At 49.5% G+C, this 14,273-nt stretch overlaps 1 protein-coding gene across 1 annotated transcript; it reads left to right on the forward strand.

Moving 5' to 3' along the window:
* Positions 1–6,661: 6,661 nt before the first annotated feature.
* On the forward strand, positions 6,662–12,597 carry LOC128848819 (C-factor-like). The gene is made up of 4 exons (XM_054049004.1): positions 6,662–7,082; positions 7,997–8,155; positions 10,346–10,456; positions 11,872–12,597. Exons 1-4 carry the CDS (start codon positions 6,993–6,995, stop codon positions 11,983–11,985), a joined length of 474 nt encoding a protein of 157 aa, XP_053904979.1. The 5' UTR covers positions 6,662–6,992; the 3' UTR covers positions 11,986–12,597.
* Positions 12,598–14,273: the final 1,676 nt, after the last annotated feature.

Genomic DNA, 14,273 nt, shown 5'->3' on the forward strand with positions numbered 1-14,273 from the left:
GGGCCAGGTACAGTAGCTTGCGGCGATACTTCTGGGGTACCACCAGCTGCCTCCTGATCCCCCTAGGACTCCACTTCCCCTGGGGGAGCCCACTCTCGGTATAGGAATCCATTCTCTCACCTCTCCTGGCAACCTCTCCTCATGGTCTGTACCACACTGAGGTCAGCCAGGCCTCTTAGCTTCCGTAGGGAGGGGTCTTTCTGCAACTCAGCCTGGAACTTGGCGGCTGGGGAAGGGACGGGGACCTGCTCCCTCTCGTCGGCTGGGTCAGAAGCCACAGCCACCCTGAGCCTTGTCCTTGGGTGTTCCCTCCCCCCCGAACCCACTTCCCTGTTGCGTGTTTCTCCATTGACGGAGTCAAAGCACTCAGTTGGGGTAGTGGTGGCTGCACCCCCTAGAATGGCATGCAGGGAATGGTAGGAGTGGCATGTTTGCGGCTCTGCCCCAGACCTTCTGTTTGCTTCTCTGGCTTTTTGGTACGCTTGCCTTAGCTCCTTAATTTTCACGTGGCACTGCTGTGCGTCCCTGTTATGGCCTCTGTCCTTCAGGGCCTTTGAGACTTTTTCTAATATTTTGCCATTTCGTTTACGGCTACGGAGTTCAGCTAGCACTGATTCGTCTCCCCATATGGCTAGCAGATCCCGTACCTCCCGTTCGGTCCATGCTGGAGCTCTTTTGCGATCCTGGGACTCCATCACGGTTACCTGTGCTGATGAGCTCTGCGTGGTCACCTGTGCTCTCCACGCTGGGCAAACAGGAAATGAAATTCAAAAGTTTGCCGGGCTTTTCCTGCCTACCTGGTCAGTGCATCTGAGTTGAGAGTGCTGTCCAGAGCGGTCACAATGAAGCACTGTGGGATAGCTCCTGGAGGCCAATAACGTCGAATTCCATCCACACTACCCCAAATCCGACCCGCAAAGGCCGATTTTAGCGCTAATCCCCTCGTAGGAGGTGGAGTAAAGAAACCGGTTTAAAGGGCCCTGTAAGTCAAAAGAAAGGGCCTCGTCGTGTCGACGTGTCCAGGCTTAATTCGATTTAACGCTGCTAAAGTCGACCTAAACTCATAGTATAGACCAGGCCTTAAACACTCAGCCCTGGTCTACGCTACGAGTTTAGGTCGAATTTAGTAGCGTTAGATCGATTTAACCCTGCACCCATCCACACGACAAAGCCATTTTTGTTGACTTAAAGGGCTCTTAAAATTGATTTCTGTACTCCTCCCCGATGAGGGGATTAGCACTGAAATCGACATCGCCGGGTCGAATTTGGGGTAGTGTGGACCCAATTCGATGGTATTGGCCTCCGGGAGCTATCCCAGAGTGCTCCATTGTGACCGCTCTGGACAGCACTCTCAACTCAGATGCACTAGCCAGATACACAGCAAAAGCCCCAGGAACTTTTGAATTTCATTTCCTGTTTGGCCACCGTGGAGAGCTGATTAGCACAGGTAACCATGCAGAGCTCATCAGCACAGGTGACCATGATGGAGTCCCAGAATCGCAAAAGAACTCCAGCATGGAGGTACTGGATCTGATCACTGTTTGGGGAGATGAATCCATGCTATCAGAACTCTGTTCCAAAAGAAGAAATACCAAAATATTCGAAAAAATCTCCAAGGGCATGATGGACAGAGGCTACAATAGGGACCCACAGCAATGCCGTGTGAAAATTAAGGAGCTCAGGCAAGCCTACCAAAAAATACAGAGAGGCAAATGGCCACTCCGGGTCAGAGCCCCAGACATGCCGCTTCTATGATGAGCTGCATGCAATTCTAGGGGGGGCCCCTACCACTACCCCACCGCTGTCCATGGACACCTGCAAGGGGGTAGTCTCATGCAACAGGGATGAGGATTTTGGGGACAGGGAAGATGAGGAGGATAGCGCACCGAATGCAAGCGGAGAGCCAGGAACTGTTTATCACCCTGGAGCCAATACCCTCCCAACCCTCCCAAGGTGGCCTCATGGACCATGAAACCGGAGAAGGCAACTCTGGTGTGTGTACCTTTGTAAATATAATGAATGGCTTAAAAGCAAGCGTGTTTAATGATTAATTTGCCCTGAAAACTTGGGATGCATTTACGGCCTGTACAGCCCCTCCTTTTAAATGGCCAACCCAAGGGGTGCCTGGTATGGGAAAGGAGGGCGCTGCTGTTTGAAATCATTCCCACATGTTATGAAGGTTGAAGAAGCTGAAGGACTGTCGCTTACCATAGCTGCCTGCAAGCCGAATTCTGTTGCCCAGCCCTGCATGTGTGATCTCTCACACCAAACCGGCAGGCCCTCAATATAAGAGGCAAAATGTGACCTTGTACCGAAAGGACATGTGCTATATAACGTTAACAGCTTGGTTCACCGTGAAAGAGTCTACCCATTGTTCTCTAAAGTGTGTCTTTTTAAATACTACTCTCCCTTTTTTCCTCCTGCAGCTGCAAATGTTTCAATGCTCCCCCATCATCTTCATCCCAGAGGCTAGCACAGATAAGAAGGCGAAAAAAACGCACTCACGATGAAATGTTCTCTGAGCTCATGCAGTCCTCCCGCACAGAAAGAGCTCAGCAGAATGCATGGAGGCAAACAATGTCAGAGTCCAGGAAAACAGAAAATGGACGCGAGGACAGGAGGGACGAGTGAGATGAGAGGTAGTGGGAGCAAGATGAGAGGTGGCGGCAGCACGATGAGAGGAGGCAGGAGGCGATGCTGAGGCATCAAACTGATATGCTCCAAAGTCTGTTGGAGGTGCAGGAAAGGCAGCAGGAGCACAGACCGCCACTGCAGCCCCTGTGTAACCAACTGCTCTCCTCCCCAAGTTCCATATTCTCCTCACCCAGATGCCCAAGAACGTGGGGGCGGGGGAGAGGGGGTGCTCTGGGCACCCAACCACTCCACCCTAGAGGACTGCCCAAGCAACAGAAGGCTGGCATTCAATAAATTGTGAAGTGCAATGTGGCCTTGTCTTCCCCTTCTCCCCCACCCCACCTGGTGCTTCCCTCCTCTCCCGGGCTACCTTGGCAGTTATCCCCTTATTTGTGTGATGAATTAATAAAGAATGCATGATTTTGAAACAACAATGACTTTATTGCCTCTGCAAGTGGTGATCAAAGGGGGGGAGGGGAGGGCAGTTGGCTTACAGGGAAGTAGAATGAACCAAGGGGGCAGGTTTTCATCAAGGAGAAACAAACAGAACTGTCACACTGTAGCCTGGCCAGTCATGAAACTGGTTTTCAAAGCTTCTCTGATGCGCAGCGTGCCCTGCTGTGCTCTTCTAATCGCCCTGGTGTCTGGCTGCACGTAATCAGCGGCCAGGCAATTTGCCTCAACCTTCCACCCTACCATAAACATCTCCCCCTTACTCTCACAGATATTGTGGAGCACACAGCAAGCAGCAATAACAATTGGAATATTGGTTTCGCTGAGGTCTAACCGAGTCAGTAAACTGCACCAGCGAGCTTTTAAACGTCCAAATGCACATTCTATCCCCATTCTGCACTTGCTCAGCCTGTAGTTGAACAGCTCCTTACTACTGTCCAGGGTGCCTGTGTATGGCTTCATGAGCCATGGCATTAAGGGGTAGGCTGAGTCCCCAAGGATAACTATAGGCATTTCAACATCCCCAACTGTTATTTTCTGGTCTGGGAAATAAGTCCCTTCCTGCAGCTGTTCAAACAGACCAGAGTTCCTGAAGATGCGAGCGTCATGTATCTTTTCTGGCCATCCCACGTTGATGTCGATGAAATGTCCCTTGTGATCCACCAGTGCTTGCAGCACCATTGAAAAGTACCCCTTGCGGTTTATGTACTGGCTGCCAAGGTGGTCCAGTCCCAAGATAGGATATGCATTCCGTCTATCACCCCACCACAGTTAGGGAATCCCATTGCAGAAAAGCCATCCACTATGACCTGCACATTTCCCAGAGTCACTAACCTTGATATCACCAGTTTATTGCGATATACTGTAGCAGCCTGGCAAACTGGGATCGGGTACCAACAGCTGCACAACCCCGTAGGGAGGTGCTCTAAAGAGCCCGTGCAAATTTGGCATTTAGGTTGGAGCTCCCAGACATCACTGGACCCAGGGTCAACGTGGGGTCTCACTTACCCTCATGTGATCCCATTCAAATGAAGAGGATCACACATGTATAACAGCAGAATCAGCGTCATAGGACAGTGGGGTTTAGCCTTACTGAGGCTCTCTCCCCATTAGACCTGGTCAAAATTTTTCAACCAAAATATCTTCCCAACAAAAAAGGGGGATTTTCATAGGGAATGAATCTTTTCATAGTAAAAATGCCATTTTTTGACAGAAATTTTTGAAACAAAATGAAAAATTTCCTTTTGGTTTTCTAAAAAACCCCAACAAGCTGGAAATTTTATATTTCCCCCCCTTTCTTTGCTTTTCCCCCCTGATGTATGAATAGTTGGGGGGGTGGTCAGAGATATCCATTTCCTCTCTCTTTTTTCCCTTTTCCACTCTGAAACTTTTAAAATCTTTTTCAAAGTTGGAAGAGTTACAGAGTGGAAAAAGGAAAGCCTGGAACTTTATCACTCCGGAATTTTTTAAAAGTTGAGATTAGTTTTGAAAAGTTCCAGAATCCCACAGTTAGCTTTTTCCTTTTGAAATGTTACAGAGAGGGACAAAACCAGCCAGGCAACCCCTGGATATTACTAATTGAATTGAATTCTGTGGCAAAAAGGGGGGAAGACATAGGGGATAGTGAAAATTAAATTTAGAAACAATTTCAAATGACTCGATTTCAAAACCTGCTAAATGGGGGGTGGGAGGCAGGAATACTAAATTTTCTGTAATTTTTCCCCCCTAAGTTTTGACAGTGTTTTCACTTTGGCTCCATAATGCAATATCTTTCACCTTCCAGGAATTAAAGAATTTGGCTTCCAAGCATCCAAACCTTGTGATATTGCAGCTAGGTATGTTCTTTCTCCGTCTCCCTCTCCAAACACCCTGGAAATGCCCTACATTCTAACTCTTCTTGACAGTCCTTTTGCCCAATTCTCTGCTGGGGTAAAGTGACTCAGCTCTGTTGAGCTTTTACATCAACCAATTTCCACCAGCAGGGAATTTGGCCCTTTGTGATTCTATGTCTACATGGCTCAGCAGTTCAAACTACAGGCTGTGCAGCTGAGCACACCCAGGTGTTGTGCTGTGACTCCCCCATGTGGCCACTGCACAGTTTCACTCCAACCCTTCCCTCTTTTGTTCTCTTTCCAGGGGAACCGTTCTTATCTTGCATCTAAACCTGCACTGTCCCCCCAAAAATATCTGACCTGGGGCAGAACAGTTTTCCTTTCCTATGCTTGCAGCTGAGTCAGAGCCCAGTCCAGTTCAGCTGCACCCAGTGCTAATCCCTGCTGTCAGCAGCTGTTATTTGTGCAGCAGCGAATACAAAGCCCTGCAGAGTAAGTGATCGCACCTGATTCTGGCTTTGCACGTAGGTGGCAATGGTAAACTCCCCCTGATTGTACCAAGCCCCAGAGTTATGCAGCCCAGAGATGGTGCTAGGTCCAGGCTTGTCTGTTATCACTGAAAGGTGCCTTTGTACCTGGCTGAGGCAGGCTGTGAGCAGTGGGCAGGGCAAACCGCCAGCTGCACCAGTGAGTCAGCAAATCCCACAGCGCCCTTTGCCAGCAGAAAAGTGCCACCTGGTGAAAGAATGGAGCATTTGGGGCAAAGCCCAGCCTGTTACCTCCCTCCCCTTACAACCAGCCCAGGGCATGTTCTCTGCTTTCCCCCCTCTGCTGATCAAGGGGACACAGCTGACTGCAGCTCCTGGAGTCACAAAGAGCTGCCCATTAGCGGCAGGTTCCAGGCCCAGTCTGACTCCTGGAATCTGTCCCCTGAGTCAAAGCTTCCACTCACGTCTTGTGGCTATCAGCCAGGGCATTTCGGGGGTGGGATTCCCTTCTCCGAGTCAGCCCCAATCTCCCCTCTGTGGGGATTCACAGCCAAATGACCAGGAGATGCCTGAGCTGCTGTAGCAGGGAGAGGTGGGGAGGGGATAGGAGGGAGCCAGCTGGGCTCCCTGTCTGACCATCCCTCTGATCTGATACATAGCACCAGCGCAGCTCCCTCTCTGGGGACACCCCATGTGGCAAGAGCCCCACACTTTCGGGGGGTGGGGGGAGGAGAGAAAGCAAACCAGGCTTCCTGGGCCACTCTGTGGCCCTAGAATGTGGTGACACCAACTCATCCCCTTCCAGTATAACAACCGTCTCCTGCTCCTAGCAAATGTATTTAGTCTTGTAGCCCAAGTGGTAGATGTTCATGCTGAAGATTCACAGTTCAAAGCCTCCTGATGATCATGAAGTGGGGTGGTTACAAGTGCAAATAATGGGGTTTGGTTTTTTTAGCTTTTTCCTTTAAAAAAAAAGCAACCTGGGAAATTACAGATAAAAAAACTACATTAAAGGAATGTTAATTAGATTGCAAAACCAGCTAGTGGAAAGTCAGGAGATGCCAGAATTAGAGATTACCTGTGCAACCTCCGTTTGGCCCCCTTGTGTTTACACATTATGATGCAGTCTTTAGTTACATGATCACAGTGTGTTTTTTCCACAGGCTGCCTGACTCCTTCAGTGCACAGCTGGATGGGCAAGGGAAAAGAAATAAGGTTGTGCAGACAATTGTAAAACTGCAAATCTTACTTTTGAGGGCTTGACTTTGCAACCTAAATAACTTTGTTTGTATGCAGTTTTTTGAATGCGATAGCTTGAAGGAACCAGCCACATCTCTACAAGTATCTCCCGAGAGCTCGGCTGGTAAGGGATGACATCTCTCTCTCCTCAACACAAACCACCGTAACCTCGGCCATATTTATTTCACACAGTATCAGGAATGGAACCAACCCATGCTCATAATAAATCCCATCATCATTCTCTCCAGAAGCTACAGACCCCACGAGCATCCAGGCCTCTGCAAAGACAGCTGAGGCCCATCTGGGAGGATCTGGCCTGAATTTGCTGATAAATAATGCTGGCGTTATGCCAGAGAGCACTCTGGAGTCAGCAACTGCTGCAGATATGTTGGCCGTGTATAAAATCAACGTTGTGGGACCAATGTTGGTGACCCAGGTAAGAGTCTGCCTGACACAGGGCTTCAGCTGAGAATTTGTAGCTTCTACTTCGGTTTGCAGGGAAGAAAAGCAGCTGACGAGATCTAGAATTTCACTCATCTCTGTTCTAAGTCAAAGGGACCCGATCTTGCCTTAGTTACACCTGTGCCATATCCGTGACATTAATTGAGTGGCACTTGTGTAGCAGAGAACAGAATTTAGCCCAAGATTCTTTGATGAGGCAGCCATGCGCATGCCCAGAGGCAGAAACTTAGGTGCCTACAGGGTTCAGCGGGAGTTTGATGGATAGCAACTGGGACTTAGGTACCTAGGTACTTTTGTGGGTCTGAGCATTGTAGTCTGAAGGCACAAACTGGTTCAGATGTCATTGGGACATTAGAGCTGGTAGGTGGAGCAGAGCAGGTGGTGGTTGAGAAGTGGGTTGAAGGAGGAGAGGGATGGCGATGGGGGAGAGCGAATTGGGAAGCTGTTCCTAGCAGATGGGGTGCAGTGAAGGCAGGTAGGAAATAGGGACGGGGTGGAGGAAAAAAAAGGGCAAGCAGGGGGGTGGAGCGCAGGAAGTGGGACACGTGTGTAGCAAGATTAGGTTTGAGCCAGAGGCAGGAGTGGAGCCTCAGTGAGGAAGAGAAGCTAGGATGGGACAAGGAAGAAGTGATTCCGATGCCTGCCCCCCCGCGAACTGCCATGGGGGGCCCAACACTGTACATGCCGTCTCTGGGGTGACACTGGGGAGGAGGAGAGGCCAGGAGTATGCAGGTTTTGAGGCCCAGCACCTCACACAGGTAGCCCAGCTATGCTTAGCAGCTACTCTGGGCCAGTGGCTGGACAAGCAGCCAAGGGTGGGAGATCTGTCCTTGTTGTCATTACAGATTTATTAGCAAGGACAAATGGACACAGTCTGTCTCCCTCCAGGCGTTCCTGCCCTTGTTGAAGAAGGCTGCGCAGGAGAGCACCCAGACAGGGCTCAGCTGCAGCAAGGCGGCCATTATCAACGTGTCCACTATAGGGGGCTCCATTGGGAACACCCCCAGCATGGCCACCTTTCCAGTCATCTCCTACCGCTGCAGCAAGGTCTGGCCCATCTGCTAACAAGTCATGGGATCCGGGGGTGGTGGGGTGCATGTCCTATCTGACAATTCTGCAGTTACCCCGAAATAAAACATGCCCTGATGGTGTGTCCTGTGCTGATTCATGCACCAGGAAAGGGAAGGTTTCAGAGTGGTAGCCGTGTTAGTCTGTATCCGCAAAAAGAACAGGAGTACTTGTGGCACCTTAGAGCCTAACAAATTTATTTGAGCATAAGCTTTCGTGGGCTACAGCCCACTTCATCAGATGCATAGCATGGAACATAGAGTAAGAAAATATATATACATACAGAAAACATGAAAAGGTTGGAAGTTGCCATACCAACTCTAAGAGGCTAATTAAATAAGATGAGCTATTGTCAGCAGGAGAAAAAAGAACTTTTGTAGTGAGAATCAAGATGGCCCATTTCAGACAGTTGACAAAAAGGTGTGAGGATACTTAACATGGGGAAATCATTCTGAACTATCTATGCCCATTTTGCCCCCAAACGGAGCGCGTTCCCCTTCATAAAAGACTTAAGCCCTGACTATCCTTACAGCCAAATACTCTTAATTTCTGCCCCCTGCCCCAGTAGAGGGATCTGAGTCCAATTTGGAGCCACTTTTACAGGGGATTCTCTATGTGCACTCAGAGCATCCAACAAAGAGCAGGGGACAGAAATGAGCCCTCCACTGGCAGTGTGTGTTTGGCTGTCTCCCTGGCGTGGGATGTAAAAGGTAGCTAAGGTGTCCATAAAACTCCCCCTCTCTTTCCTTGATAACATACCAGGGATCGTTCTCAGCCCATTACAAACCACGAGACTGGGCAGTTCTGCACCAGAGAGGGTCTGTCCTCACTGCCCCATTGACATGAGTTAGTTGCATTCAAGTGACTTCTCTCAAGTTAGCCCAGCTCGAGTGAGAATGGCCACACTGCAAAATAACTGTGACACTCAAGCTGCTGTGTCCCCAGTGGTGCTGCCCTCACTCGTGTGTGGCTCTAAGACAGTGGTCCCCAATCTCCCAGTGACTATTGAAAGCAATCCGGGAGATTTTAATAGGCTATTTTAAGACAATGACATTATGGCATGTTGGAAAAAAAAATCTCCCAGAATAGCTTCAGTCAGAGTTGGCAACCCTAGTTGGGGGGTGGGTATGGGGCCAGGAGCAGGGCTGAGGCCAGGGGCTGAGGCTGGAAGCTGGCACAGGGCCGGGAGCGAAGCCGCACCAAGGCTGGAGACAGGGCTAGGCACAGGGCCAGAAGCTGGGGACATAGCTGGGGGCGGGGCAGGAGCAGAACTGGTGGCTGGTGCGGGCCCCACCATACTCTCTGGAACATTTCCCCATACCCCCCTAGGCAGGCATTCCCCACAGTTTGGAGACCTCTGCTCTAAGATGTCTGAGGGCATAGCCCGTGCATCCTTGTGCTGCGTAAGCCGCGCTGCTCTATGAACTTGCCCAGGAGATTGTGGGAGATGGTGTCTGTCCTTGCTGGCATACTGGGGAAACTATTGGAAGGCATTGGTGGCTTAGCAGCACTCGAGCTGCAGAACTGGCACGTTAACAGCTGATGAGTCGTGCTCACTTGAGGTTTGGTCTGTGCCCCGTGAGGGGCCAGGCATCCAGCATTAACAGCTTCCCCACACTTGAGTGAAGGGTCTGTGAGTGTGTCGACGGGACCCTGGTTAGGGGCAACACACGAGTTAAGTCTGCAGTGAAGACAAACCTAGCGTTGGCACCAGACCTTGGGGGAAGAAGGATGTGGCTTTCAGGGACCTCAGGCCTCTGGCTCCAAAATTTAGGAATCAAACCAATTGCTTCCCTTAAGGAGTGGCATATGCACATGATCACAGTTAACAAGGAGGAGAGGAATAAAAACTATAACCCCGAGGACACCCAGCTGAGTTAATGTAGCAGAGTAACCTGTAGCTTTGGGACCATCCCCACTGGTCAGGACCTGATCTAGTGCTTTAATTCGCCTTAGTTTGCATTTAATTTTCCTGTTTTATGAAGGGAGGAGAAAGGAAAAGGGGCAAAGCTAGTTGGCCTGTGCAGCCTACAAGTTATGCAGGTTTCTCAGCAGCACAAGTCAATTATGTGCAGTTGAAGGAGCGTCCAAGTGCCACTTCTGGAACTCATAAATTTAATTCTCTTCCCTCGTGACTCTGCCTCTGCTCTGGACGTGCTTCACATCCAGACTGCTCTGAACATGCTCACGAGGTGCCAGTCGGTGAGATACAAGGAAGACGGGATCCTGTGCACTGCGCTGCATCCGGGCTGGGTGAAAACAGAGCTGGGAACTGCCAAGGTACAGCAGCTAATGACTTTCCAGAGATGTGCCCAGAGTCTCCTGGCAGCGTGAGGGTGAGATGGTGGTTGGGGTTAGGCACTATCACTCATTGCATCTATTGCCATTCGCTCAGACCAGAGTGTCATTGCTTTGCTGCTGATACCAAGACAAGTTTGCTCGAGGAAAAAAACTGGATAGACTCAGACATTTAATGTGATCCAGATCAAATCCCCTTGGCCAAGTGTTGCTCACATGAACAGCACTGATAATGTCTCCGCTCATTAGGCTTTTCTCTGCACTCCAGCCACTGCTGGCGCTGAACATACCTTGCACCCACTGCCCTGTTTGCTCCTGCTAAACACGGAGTAAACTCCCCTCTTTTGAGCAAACATTTTGTAGTTGTAAAATAAACACGGTTTGATTAATGAAGTGAGAAGCCAGGACATTTCTGGAGTCCTCAGACGTTCGCAGGGCTGCAGAACATTGTGAAAGCCGGGAGTGTCCCAGTAAAACCAGCATTTGTAGTTACTTCACTGGTAGGCCCCAGGATCACAAGGTCATAAGACCACTGTACTCGACCTCCCACTCTGGCCTGTCCCTGGTCCAACCCACACTCTTGCAGAGGGATGGGGGAAAACCTGAGGATATGGTTTGTTTGCTTGTTTGTATAGGACGGGGTTAAACTCCTGTTAGTTTCCTCCTCATCGTCCAGTGTCCCTGTCTGGGTATGTCTACACTGCAATTAGACACCCACGGCTGGCCACGCCAGCTGATTCAGGCTCACAGGGCTTAGGCTAAGGGGCTGTTTAATCGCACTGTAGGCATTTGGGCTCAAGCTCTGGGACCCTCCTTCGCATGGTCCCAGAACCCGGGCTCTAGCGCAAGCCTGAATGTCTACTCCACAATTAAACAGCCCGTTAGCCCGAGCCCCTTAGCTTGAGTCTGCTGGCACGCGCCAGCTGCGGGTTCTAATGCAGGGTAGATATACCCTCTCTATCTTATCCCACATGTGGCCTTGGGTCCCATGTTCTCCAGCTGCATCCCCCCTCCCACTCCCCAGGTCCTATTATTCCCCCCTTTCCCTCCCCAATATTCCTGTGCCACCTAGCTGCTGTTCTTATTTGTGCCCCGAGAACTTAATCTGCTCAGGAGGTCCAGCAGCAGCTTCTCTTCCAATCCCTATCTCCCCCTCACACACACACACACAGGTTCACAAGATCTGTGCTCCCCCTTCCTTCCAGAAAGGCAACTACTGCCCAACCCCTGCTCCCGCCCAGCAACAGCCTGGATTTGCTAGCTGTGATCCAGAAGGAAGCAGCGAGCGCAGGAAGGTGTGGGCCAGCTGCCACCAAGGCCAGGAGCCCACTTCCCCGGGTCAAGTGCTTCAAACACAAGTGGAGTTTCATTCTCCCCCTTTCATGTGCATGCTGCAGGCAGAGCTGACGGTGGAGGACAGCGTGCAGGGGATTCTGAAGGTGCTCTCCATCCTCTCTGAGAAACACCATGGGATTGAAGTGGACTGGACAGGAAGAAATGTGCCATGGTGAGAGCCTGGCCTACAGGAATGATTCCACCAGCAGTGTGCACAGGACACTCCAGCACCCGTCTGCATCTCATGAATAAACATCTCTGCCTGAACTAGCGCTGTTACTGAGTCTCTCCCCTCACAGGACTCTTTTGGGTTATGGATTCAGGATACCTCCTTTAAAGGAAAGCATTGCCTCATAGTTAGAGGGGAGACAGCTCTGCCACTGACTTGCTGGGCCCTTGGGCACATCACTTAGTCTTAGTTTCCCCTAATGCTGCCTGATCCTTGTGTAGCAGTTGGAGAGCCTCTGATGAGACATATTAAAAGCAAAGTATTACAATAGCTGTTATAGATACAAAATTAACTGCACCATCCAGCTGAGCTTACTTGAATAACAGACTCCAGGCACGGGGTAGGTAGCGTGGATTTCCCTAGACAACAGAAATTGGGCTTTAACAAAGAAATTAGTCTAATTCTCTATCTGTATTAGCTCACTAAGAAAACAAAAGGAACATGAAACACATGAATGTGAAGCACCAATATCCACCCTCCTATCCCTCCACAAAGAGGATGTAAACAGGCTGTTTCACAGCGATAGTTAAAGAGTTTATTGGTAAACAGCAACACCAGCATTAGAAGTGTCGGCAGAAAAATAAAATGTACCTTTACATTATTGTTGTCCATTATACAAAGCTATGTTCATATTGACTATAGTAATTAGTGAAATACAAAGGGAGGCTGACGTGAATCAAACCAGCACACAGTACGTGCACACATGAACAGCAGGACCATGAACCTCTGCTCCAGACATGAAATGACTCCAGTGCAGAAGGCCTCTTGCCAGGCTCTTTGTTCCACCTACGCCTTTGATTAGGCCCTCTGGCCTAGGGTGAAATGCACCTTCAACAGTCAGTTGACAGCACCTGTCCTCCCACATTTTTGGTCATTTTGCCCCATGATGCAGTGGGAACTGCACTGCACCAAAACAAACCTGTGTCATTTTAACAGCCCCATGCAACAGCTGCACAGACCTTTGCTAAGAGGTTGGTGACAAAGAGTTACTTTCTCCTGGGCATGACCTGTTCTTGCACTGTCTTCATTGGCTCTTGGGATCCTTTTCAAAATTAATCAAACACAAACTAGAGAAGGCGGTGAGACTGCTGGAGCCTTGCAAACGTGGAGTCACATTCTGCAAGGTGCAGAGCTTTCAGGGGCGCAGCTGCTCATGAGTTTAGGTCCATTCGCTCTTTCAGTTAAGGAGTTCCTCGCTCTCTCACCACCTCCCTCCATCTCTACCCTCACCCCCAATGCTTTTATATACTGGCTGAGGGCCAAATTCTCAGATGGTGTAAATTAGCTTAGCCTGATTCATTTCAATGACACTATGCCCATTTGCACCAGCTGAAGATTAACTGTGAGATTCTTCTACTGGTTTAGGTTACTTTAAAAGGACATTAAGAAGCAGCTGAGTAAGCAGATTTGATGAGGGTGGGGAGGGAAAAGGCAGAGCAAGAAAGAGAAATTGTTTTTAATAAAGGATTTGCTACATCAGCTCAAAGCTGCTCCTTTTGGGTTGGGTTTAGTATGTGGGAGAGGAGGGATAGAATGGTGTCTCCCCTGTTTCAACAGGGTGTGGAGAATAAGGTCTGCGACCACTGAAGACAGCAGGAAACTATACAAGTGCTCTGTTATCACCAGCATGATATGAACAGCCTTGCCCATTGGGCTCAGTATTTGATCAGGTTTCAGAGTCGCCTTTATATGCTAAGACCACTCCCTGAAAACTTCTGTGCCCAAGCAAATTCAGATAACTATAATCATTCACTACAATCATTCAACACCCAACCCCGTAAGGAAGATGCATATTCAAACCATTCAAGCTAAACAGACAAAAAATGCTACTTAACAAGATTAGCTAGGTAGAAAATAGGTTTTCCAGCTCCTCTAGTTGCTCTAAGCCATTTTATCCTCATGTTTGTTCTAGCCCTTAACTAAGAGCTTGTTTCATTCAAGTGCAAACCACAGAAATTATTAACAGTCAAAAGTACAAAGATCCCGTCTGCTAGTGAGTGGCAATGGAAAGCAGCATGGCGCTACCTGTGAGCCAAGAGATCTTTTATAACTTTTTGGCACCATCTCCCATCTCCCACTCATGCTTCCTTCACATCCCTACAGGAAGAGTCAGCAGCAGGCAACAAAGTTTCCTCTCCAGCCCTCTGGCTTTGGGGACTTCTGGTTCAACAAAACCAGCTGCATACGTGAGGGCACCTGCTCTCCAGCTTCATCTATCTCCCCTGGATTGTCCTT

Source organism: Malaclemys terrapin, chromosome 14 (assembly GCF_027887155.1).
Source record: "Malaclemys terrapin pileata isolate rMalTer1 chromosome 14, rMalTer1.hap1, whole genome shotgun sequence".
NCBI classification, from domain to species: domain Eukaryota; kingdom Metazoa; phylum Chordata; order Testudines; family Emydidae; genus Malaclemys; species Malaclemys terrapin.